The following is an 11,175-nucleotide window of genomic DNA, read 5'->3' on the forward strand; positions in this document are numbered from 1 at the left end:
TATTTTGCAAATATCACTGACCAACTACTACAGTCAGTCAGTTAATGACCTCACATTATTCCTGTTTGTAGTTACAGGGGCTACCTACCACAGGAAAGTGTTATATGTAAGTGAAACTTCCCAGATGGGTGTGTTATCACATCCTTCTCCTTTCCAGCAGGAGCTGGGGATTAGGGCCATCCTCTGCTCACAAACAGTTTTTCAAAAAATATCACGCTGGGGAATTGATTGGTTTGTTTTGCAGTAACTAACTCATAGCTCAGCATAATTAGGCAATAAATTTGCTGCAGGCTAGTGGAGAAGGGAGGGCACCGTGTGACCTGCACAGCCTCTTGCTTTAGTGTTCTCGCTTGCATACGTGCAGATTAATCAAATGGGTTGAGATGATTCCCCCTTCCCACTCCTGCTACCCTTTGCTTAATGAGAATGACAAGGAAATTAGACAAAATTGGACTTTTTAAATTCTGAGACACTTTCAATTGAATCTTAAGACAAGTACAGTAGTTTCAGGGGAAAAAAAAACTTGTAATACTTTGACTATAAATGGCATTGTACAAATAAATGGCATCAAATTAACTAAATGCAGTTAGCTGAAGTGAAGGCTGTAATGGTGGAAAAATTGATGTAGAGTAAAGTGAAATGGCTCAGTAGGATCTGACATTGAAAGGAGGTTAAAAGCTATGTTAGCCAGAGACTGACAAAATCTAAAAGGCATGCATAAGTAAAGCTCTAATTAAGACAATGAAGACAGAGTTCCTGACCTGGCACTGCAATAATATTCTGAAAATGAGAGCTATCTGCACTTTGCCATCAAGGATTATAGAGAGAGAACCTGTCTTCAATCAGGAGATGAAGAAATTATATTCTTCAAATGAGATTTTGTTGTTTCCACTGTGCCCTGCTAGTACAGAAAACTTATTTGTTCCATGAGCTGTAGCTTTAGTAAATCTTAAAGGCTGCCCCTTTTTCTTCTACTGCACTTTCAGTATTTTCCAAAATTCTCGTTGGAGTCTAAGGGCACCTTCACTTGCCAGGTTTGTGACCTGCCTGCCAGCAGGCACAGAGTGAGTGGGGTGGGTGTGAACACAGACCATGAGCAGTCTGAATGGCACTCATGTCCCAAACAAACCCTCAGCTGCACAACAAGGCCACCCTGTGTATTGGGAAAACCACAGTGAGCAACTCCCAGGCACATCTTTCTCTCAGACACATGTGTAAAGCTGAAAAAATACACAGAACTAATCTTCAACAGCAATTGCTTGTAGATGGCAGGATACACTGCATGTCACTTCAAATTATATATCTTGTGATGAAATCTGGCCAGTGGTAGGTCTTCCAACTCAGACAGCCATCCTAATGCTGTGATTATTTTCCTTTTTTCCTCCCTCTGGATTTCCCCATTCTTTGATGAGATTTGCACATTGTGCTGCTCTGCACAGAAGTGAAGTTAGTTGGAAAGAATGTATAGACAAGCATTCCTGCTCAAGAAGCTGGACAAGATGCTACTGCAGAAAGACGGGGGGGGGGGAAAGCTTAAGTTTTTTTACAATATAACATCATCTTCTATACAATTCTTCAACATACATATTGGGCTGGATACCTCTTCTGCTCACAGAAAGATCCAAACAAAAGAAAACACCCTTGTCTCATGTAGGAAGAAGTGTGTTCCTTTCTTATTTTTTAGGTCTAGGCTCTGGGTTTAACCCACTCCTCTTATTCCTGGTTCCCATCTCACTACTCTGTCCTTCTTATGCTTACCAGAGTAGCAATGCTCAGATTCCTGTCTTCATTGGTGCAGGACTATATCATTGCAATCCAATTATACACTATTCACATGAAATTCAAGGATATTATGTATAGGCAAAGACCAATGCTGCCAAAATACCACCCTTCCAAAACAACTTTTGCCTCTTTTTACTTTTCTTTCCTTTGAGCATTGGTATAAACAGAGATATGTACACTTATTTCAGCAATACTTGAGAAATAGTATTTTTTATTATTACTTTTATCCTTCCTACTCTCAATAAGATGATGTCAATAAACGCTGACTCCATCCTTTTGTGTGAGTGCATTGCACATGCAATCTGTTCTTACACATGCCAGGATTAACTTCATGTTTTTCCACCATGACTCTCTGCAAAGACACTGTTCAAAAGCTGACTGGAATGGATGTGTGGCTGATGTAATTCAGAAGCACATCTCTATAGTCAGTATCTTACTTAGCAATTTTCTGTTACCAAACTAATCACACTCCCACATGCTTCTCTCTCAGTGTGATTGAGAAAGTAAGTTTCCAAGTTAAGGGTATTAGGTGTTCAGATTTCAACAAGTACGAATCCATTATGCCCTTGAGAAAGCTATAATCAGCTATATAATATATTATAAGCTATAATCTTACTCTTTCAGGAAAAAGGCTCATAAATGTATAGAGCCCAACATACTGTTACAAAAATCAAGGGCATCATTCTGACACCATCTGTGACAATGGTCAGCCTCTATTTGGGAACATGCTTTAAATCTCATTTCCTGATCTCTGGCCATGGCTGTTCAAAGCCATTTCACCCTTCTCAGTGTTCTTCCCATTCTAGTCTTGCCCCTTGAGCACAGATTACTTCAAACAGAATTTTGTTTTAATAGCTCTTTGCACAATTAACATAGAACAGGCCCTAAGGATTTCTCTCTACACTGCTGAACCAGGGATGGCTGTTTTCAGGAGGTGCACACTGACTAATGGAGCACATAATGCTGTCTCACCAAACATGCTTGTGCCCCCTTCCCTTAACAAAACAAATGCCTTGTGTGTTTCATGTGGTGAGCATGTTGTTACGCTTCACCCTTGGCACAAAATATCTCAGTGAACAGCAGAGGAGATGGCCAGAGGAAGGGAAGAATAACAAAATTGCTTGGGTTGGACAAGACCTTTAAAGATCATCTAGTCCAACCTCCCTGCAGTGACCAGGGACATCTTCAAGCCTGACCTTGAATGTTTCTGGAGATAGCGTGCCTTCTTCCTCTCTGGGCAACCTGTGTCAATGATTCAACACCCACCAAATTTCTTCCTTATATCTAGTCTGAATCTATTCTCTTTTAGTTTAAAACAATTACCCTTTAGGCTGTCACTATGGGTCCTATTAAAAAGTTTGTCTGTCCTCATCTTTGTTGTAAGTCCTCTTTAGTGGCTGAAAGGCTGCAATAAGGTCTCCCCAGAGCCTCCTCTTCTCTATGCTGAATAACCCCAACTCTCAGCCTGTCCTCAGAGGACAGGTGCTCTGATCAGCTTTGTGGTCCTCTTCTGAAAGCATATCAGCTTTCCTAGAGCTCCCAAAACAATGCACTCTGACTCTCGTTTGTGATGTTTGACCCATAAGCATGGAAAGAAAGCAAAAGATACGGGGTGGTCAGGGATTCTTATGTTGACAAAGAAAATTAAAGCTGGTGGCTATTCTTAACACAGTTCTTCTGTCACAGTAGGAGATGGCAATTTCCTTTACTCCCAAGCTGATGAGAGCCAGAAAGGCAAAGTGGCCCGGCTGCTGAGCCCCGTGATTTACTCGCAGAACTCTGCCCACTGCATGACCTTCTGGTACCACATGTCGGGCGCGCACGTTGGCACCCTCAGGATCAAACTGCGCTACCAGAAGCCCGATGAGTACGACCAGGTGCTGTGGACCCTGAGTGGGCACCAGGCAAACTACTGGAAGGAGGGACGAGTTCTTCTTCACAAGTCTGTGAAACACTACCAGGTGAGCTGGGCCGTTCCTCACTGAGCTACCGCGACCAACACCTTGCTGGTTGTGTTTTACATACCACAGTAAAAGATGTCACTGAAGGATTTATGTAGACAATATTACACCTAGAGATGAGCTACGCTTGCTGTGACTAATAATAGTGAAATATTTCATGGTATCTCAGATTACTGCGATACAAACACTTTCTTATCACAGGCCAAATAAATACTTTATATATAATTTATCATGAGTCACAAAACTGCCTCTCTGCCACAGTTTTGCTGATGCAAAAGTCTTTCATAAAGTCCTGTCAGTACATAATTTACATTTGCCTGTATAAGTTCATAAAGGCAATGCAGATTTTCAGGCCACGATTGAAGCGCAAGTGTGACTTCAAGTGAAGATGTGTGTTAACAACTAATTAAGAAATCTTGACTGCTGTAGTTGTATGCTAAAATGAAAACAATGTGAACTCTATCTTGTTTTTCCAGGTGGTTATTGAGGGAGAAATTGGAAAAGGAACCGGAGGAATTGCTGTGGATGATATTAAAATTGACAATCACGTAGCACAAGAGGATTGCCGAAGTAAGTGTGACTATAAGAACACAGAGAGTTCTCCTCCAAAATATTGTTTATTTTGTCTTGATTGCTGATTTTATCTGTGAGAAAGGAATAGATAATTATTAGCTACGTTTCCACTGAAAATATCCTGATTCAGCCCACAGTTTTATTCATAGCAGTGCCACGGGTGTCACCTTGGTATAGCAGCAGTTTGGATCAGAATTGGCATCCTACTGACATGGGTCACAAGCATATTCACAATTTCATGTCTCTCCCTGTATTTCATATTGCTGCCCTCTTCAAATTTCTCTGCTTTTCCTGTTGCAGGACCCTGTTTTACCTAATGCACAAAATCCAATTTTATTTCTTCACCCTTTTTAGATCAATTACTACAAAGCCTTCTTAATTTTTCCTAAAGGGCCATATCAAACCCTTACAGAATAAGCAGATAGGGTGAAAAGGCCCCTGCTCTGTCCTCTGCTGTCCTGTCTTTCTGAGTTTGCTGTGGCTCATTTGCTGTAGTCATCAGTTCCCAGACATGTGGGACACAAAGCAACGTTAGGACATGGCCTTTCCCATATCTGAGCCAGGCTATTCCTGAGATGCTCTTTGAGCCCTTTTATTCCTGACCAGTCTCGAGTTATTGCAGTCACTGCTGATCATATGCACATTGCGTACTGCACGTAATTTGGCAGCAGCAGCCCCAGATAAACACAAGCAACAGAACACTGTCCTTCATAGCAGAGATGAAGCAATTACTTTTATATAAAAGAGGGAATAGAGATGAGAACTCATAGCATTAAGAAGATAAATTTATTCTGTGTGACTTAACAATACAACTAAGTGCAATAATAGAGGGTGTTCCTCACCTTTTGTAGCTAACATCCTTTTGAGGGTAACATGACAGTCTTCAGCTATGTGGTAATTTCACTGCAGGATGAGGAAACAATCTCTTTTTACCCCGTGGTCCAACCCCTGGGGTTTATCAAATGCCACCAGGTTGGCAGTTGGCAGGAAAGGGAGGCAGGACACACTGCTTAGTCCTCCTGCACTGTCCCCAGTGCCAAGAGAGGTGCTGAGACCACAGTGTCTGCATTTAATTGACTCCAGCATGAGAAAGGAAAATAACTCCTTTCCTACCTCCGTGTTTTGGTTGTTCAAACCGAATGTTGAGCAAAGATTTCTGCCTGAGGGAGCTAAACCCAAAAGCTCAGTCTGAAATCCAAACACAAGTGGTCTCACTGCAGCCAGTGAAACTACTCTTGTGATTAACTATGCCTATGCTGATGAAGTGTTATGGAATTGGGCTCCAAAATTGTAAATACAGTGAACGAGATGCTAATTCATCACACTGATTTCTCTTTCCCAGGCATGGAAAACCCCTGCTGATAACTAAAACTGTGCCAAGACTGGGCGGAGGGGAGTTTCTTAATCTTTCTTTTTTTCTCCATTAATTTTCAGAGCCCATTATAATGAGCAGCTCTGTCAAGCCGCCATAATGATGCTCTGACATAGGAAAATCTGCCATACCATTATTGCCAGCATGATAGTCAATCAGTGTTTGTAACCCTAATAATCAATGTCAATTCTTTTGCTTCATTAGAATCAACTGATGTGGAGAATGAAATAGATGAAGAAGAAGACCCAGAAAGTAATCAAACAGGTAAAATTTGTGTTATTTCTTAAAGGGGAATGAATTTTAATGTGTATTTTAATGTGAATTTTTGCATTCTATTTATTTATTTATAGATTTGTTCTCTAACTGCATATTGTATTAAGGCGTTATGATTTTTCTGGAGGAGATGATCAGATTTTCATTTATTTGAGGGTTGTAATAGTTTTATTCTTCCATGTCATGTGGACTTTTGTCCTTTTTATTATTTTTGCCTATCTCAAACATTTGAAATTTCATATACCTAATTTGTTACATTATATTCATATACATGCAAGCACATTATAGCTCCTCAATATTTTCTTACCTAGAAGGCTTGTCCACTGCTGAAGAAAGCTCTATCATTATATCTTACAATTTATGACTCGCACTGTGCCTCAGTAATTAGGCTCAAATCTCTTCAGATTAAATGTTTCACAGACCTGGCTGAAAATGCCATTTTATGACCAGTCTAGCAAAGCATTATCATTTCCAATGATGATAACAGTAAATGGATCATTAAATGGATCATAATTGTCATATTGTTCCACTAATAAAATATACTTGCATTTTTCAGGCAATGAGCTTAATTTTTTTTTCTGTTACCGTCAACAGGATTGCTATAATTGATTTCAGTGAAAGAGAGTGAGTTTGTCCAAAAAGACTTTTTGGCTTTTCCAACAACAATTACAGGGTTTGCTGCTTTTGGATCATTTTCATAAACTAAAAAAGTTGAGGGAAAACATTATGATACCTCGTGAATATTTAACACAAGAGGGCAGAGTGCTCTTCTGTGTCAGTTCTGCCACTATTTACACTTCAACATCCAATCCTAAAGTCATTGAAGTAGAAATAAAATGGCTGGATATTCCCAACCAATGTCTAAAGTTCTAACCTCTCACTCTGAGCTGAGTAGGAATTGATTAACATTTTTGAGCTATATACTGCAACATGGCAAAATATGATTAAAAGACCTCCTTATTCACTCCCAAGACTCCCACTTAATCCAAGGCAGAACCGCAGCTCTACTAACAGGCATCAGATTTAAAGATTGGAGAACAGTCTGGAAAAAATCCACAGCTATTTGGGCCACATCACAATTTTCAGCTATTTATGACCACCTTGCAGAAACTAGATTTTAAAACTATGTAAAAAACTTATGTTAAAAATATTGATGGCCTTCTCAAAATTTCCAATTCATTAAACAAAGTTCTCGCTGGGATCAGTTACAAAAATTTTGCAATTCTTTATTCAATTTCAGGGTTTACACCTCCATACCGTAGCCCAGGTGATGACTATGATGACAACATCTCCAGGAAGCCAGGCAATGTCCTGAAGACCCTAGACCCAATCCTCATTACCATCATAGCCATGAGTGCACTCGGGGTGCTTTTAGGAGCCATCTGTGGAGTTGTGCTGTACTGTGCCTGTTGGCACAATGGGATGTCGGAGAGGAACTTGTCTGCACTGGAGAATTATAACTTTGAACTCGTCGATGGTGTTAAACTGAAAAAAGACAAACTAAACACACAGAATTCATACTCAGAAGCATGAAGGCATAAAGCAACTGGAGAAGTCAGAAAATCGGGATGGAAGGACATAACTCGGTCGTGCTGGGGAACTGTTGATCTTTTACTGTACAGGCTGAAAAGTGCATTGATGACACTGAGCCAAGCTTTTCTCAGGAGCTTCAATGAGTGTGTAACCGATGAACATGGACAACAATCTGTGTTAACAACCTGAATCATGTACAGTCTGCTTTTTCTGTTGGTTTTATTTGAAATAATCGGATGCTGGTGTTGAGACCAAGTATGATTGACTTATAGTTCATTTTGTCTTTCTTTCTCTCCCTCTCTTTTGTTTTCCTTTAATGGATAATTTCGTTTTTACTGTGCAAAATCCAAGATGCTGTCACAAAATGTATCCAGTGGGGTCCTTTGGATGGACATGCTGTCTATAGCTCAGTGCCCAGAAAATATTGGAGTAACAGCAATTTAGTGGACTTCTGCACCTGTATTTGTGTATAATTGCTCGTGTTGTGCATAGGCAAAGAAGGGTTAGGATGTTTTTGAAAGTACTGCTGCATCAGTACCGATATAGCGTGTCAGCTCTGTTTACGAAGCAATACTGTCAAATTTTATTGATGTTTTTCAGTGTTGTACTAAATTTTGTGCTTGTGAACTCCATAAAAGAGTATGTGCCATCATCAGACACAACTGGTAACCAAGTGTACTGCCTAAAAACTAAACAAAAAAAGTCCTTGGCACTGGCTAGTGTATGTCCTCTCAAGTGCCTTTTTGTTTGTACTGCTTCTCATTGTGTTAACATTAACTACAGCTTCTCTGCAGTTACGCCCTTGTCTTTAATCATATTCTGATGGCTCACTGACTAAAAGAAAAGTATATTTTAGTGTAAGAAAACAGCCTCAGCCAAGGCAAGGGCTAATCAGATTTGACAACCTGGCTTGATTGTTCTGCTTTCTGTATTTCAACTTCATGTCTCTTGACCCTTTTGTATAAAGCTGCAATATCCCCTTTTATTGTTCTTTCATATAGAATGTATTTTCAAATGTAAAATCTCTCTCTCTTTCTCTTCTCTTTCTCTCTCTCTTTGTCTCTCTGAGTAGGTTTCATAAGCATTTGCCATTGCCAAGGAAAGAAAATTTCAGCTTTAACTTGCTGGTAATGGCAAAGGATTTTATTAGAGTTTGTGTTAAAAAATAAGGGAAAATTCTTAACTTTATCCTCCAAAGTCGAACTTTGGGTTTCTTCTTAACAGCATAAAGTGACAGTATCCTTTTTCCTGATGTCATGAAACACATCTTTTATCCTGAACAGCTTGCCTGTTAATTACACTGGGGAAAATGCTTCCCTTACAGAAAAGATTGCCTTTAAAACTAGAAACTTTCCTCTTCTTGCCCCTACCTGAACTCGGAGTTCTGTTCTCTCAGTAACCTATTTTCATGCTAATCAATGCTAATTGGGCTTAGGAGTGTGCACTGAGGGCAGAATGAAGTCCCACAATGTATGTAGGGTATGTTCCTACCATCATGTTATATCCAGTTGTCATTTCATAGCAGGAGGTTTCTGCTTGACCGCAAGTGCAGGCAGTGACCAATGCAGTGAACTGAGAACTCAAAGCCGTCAGGAAAATGTGCTTGACAATGATAGGGCAATTTTTTAATATTTTAGGGCAAATACTATTGGTCAAATAATATTCAACAGCCTATGCAGCTGGTCCAACAGGGTAAAAAGAAACAAGAGCATGTTTCCCATGGGGTCCATGCAAGGCAGTGAGAGAGCAGAGGGGTCATTCCCCTCCTGCAGGTGCAAGGGGAGCCCCTGGGTTTCTGCAGTGACCTGCACACAGCACAGCCATAACTGGGGGCAGCATCAGCCTTCCCCTGGGTATCCATCAGCCAGCAGAGAAAAACAGTGCAAATGTGGGGAAAGGAACATCCTACCAAGTGCTGAACTCATGTTTTTCCTCATTGAAATTCCTGAGTAGAGTCAGGGAAGTGATCGGGACTTTCTGAGTTAGTCTTTTCCAAAATTGCTTTTGTAGAAGAGCAATAAAATATCCTGTCCAGGATTAGGATTAAAGAAGGGCTAATTCAGCTTTGCATTACTTGGAGCAAAAGAATCCACCCCTATCTATACACCAAATGCTTTGAAGTGTATAATTTCACCAGTATGAGCTATAAAATAGAAAAATATGTAGAAAATCCACTAGTAACCCAGAAATGGAAGAAAAAGGAGGGAGACAGTAGGTGAAAATGAGGTTTGAAGTTGAAAATATTTTAAAGGAAGTCCCAATAGGAAAAAAGTATGGAGACTTGCTACTTCAGAGGAGTCCTAAAGGCAATGACTATCCCAAAAACCCAAACACCCACTTCAGGTCATCAAGCCTTAGATTGATGGAAGAGCTACCTCCCCAGCCTCTCAACCTTGGGTCCTCCAAAGGCTGAGACAGTGCACCTAAGGCCTGAAAGTTTTGCCTAAAAGTTAGTCCATGAGTTGTCCCAAGAGACAGACTCACTTTGTCAGAGGTAGGATTTGCATTGGTTTTCTAACACTGTAATTTGACCATAATGGCATTGCAGCAGCTAGTTAATTAACCCAAAGAAGAAAAGGATTTTTCAAAACTATTTTCAGCAGACCACCACTGTGTGAGTCAGGAAATAAGGGTCTATTCTCCTTAGCTGAAAAACTTCTAGTCCACTAACTTGACTAAGAGTTACATGCTTATATTGCCTTGAAGAGAAAATCCCACTGGGGAGCCCAAGCCCAAAACCTTTTGAAATATTCCCACTGATTTTCAATAGATTCCGAACCAGCTTTGGGTCTTGATCTATTTGAAAAGAAAAGCTGGTATTTGGTGGGTTTTTTCCTTCTTTTAACATACTGAGAATTGTGAACATAAAAAAATTATCTCCTTTGTGGTCTTCAGACATTAATATGATAATGAGGATCTAGCACTGAAGATTAGATTTCTCTGAAGGTAATAGAATTAAAGTTGTCCTTCAATAAAGGAAAAATGATACTGCAACTTTACATTGAAAAGTATCTTGCACTGATAAATATATTTAAAAAAATTATATGTTTATAAAGTTATTAATTTGTAAAGGCAGTGTTACAAAATGTTCAGTTTATATTGTTTTAGATTGTTTCATAATTTTTAAAGTGTAAAATAACATATTTTTTTCTTTATTGAAAAACTATAAAAATCTTCTGTAGTAAAATGATTTCATTTTACTGGTATATTATTGCTTCATGTTTTGTACCATCATAAAACTTTGTGCAAATTTTTTTTACAGAAATTTTTATTTTCTATGACAATATGACACTTGTAAATTGTTGATTCAAAATGAACAGCGAAGCCTTAACTTTAAATGACATTTGTATTCTCAGACACTGAGTAGCATAAAAAAACCACATAGAACTGAACTGTAATTTAAATTTCCAAACTATGACTACTACATTCCAAAGAAACAGTTGAATTAAACATTTTCATAAAATATCCCATAGCTGATGTATTTTATTATACTAAAATGGATTGGTATTATTAAATGGATGGTTTTATTTAGCATCTTGCAACAAGCACAGTGTTTCAATCACAATTCTATTTGTTAGTAGGCAGCTCCAACAGACACCTTGGTGGGTTTGTTCATTGTTTAGGATAGAAGCATTCACCTTTGCCTGACCCATTCTCCTTCCTTGCTGGAAGACACTCCTG

General features: G+C 39.3%; 1 protein-coding gene across 2 annotated transcripts in view; it reads left to right on the plus strand.

Annotated features, from left to right (window-relative positions):
• NRP1 (neuropilin 1) overlaps positions 1–10,959 on the plus strand; it is a 113,181-nt gene extending 102,222 nt beyond the window's left edge. For both annotated transcript variants that reach the window (XM_066551649.1, XM_066551657.1), the window contains exons 14-17: positions 3,472–3,743; positions 4,220–4,313; positions 5,893–5,952; positions 7,202–10,959. In XM_066551649.1, the coding sequence (XP_066407746.1) occupies positions 3,472–3,743; positions 4,220–4,313; positions 5,893–5,952; positions 7,202–7,494 (719 nt within the window). In that variant the 3' untranslated portion in view covers positions 7,495–10,959. The remainder of the gene's footprint in view (positions 1–3,471; positions 3,744–4,219; positions 4,314–5,892; positions 5,953–7,201) is intronic.
• The last annotated feature ends 216 nt before the right edge of the window (positions 10,960–11,175 follow it).

The sequence above is a fragment of the Molothrus aeneus genome, chromosome 1 (genome assembly GCF_037042795.1).
Source record: "Molothrus aeneus isolate 106 chromosome 1, BPBGC_Maene_1.0, whole genome shotgun sequence".
Lineage (NCBI taxonomy): Eukaryota > Metazoa > Chordata > Aves > Passeriformes > Icteridae > Molothrus > Molothrus aeneus.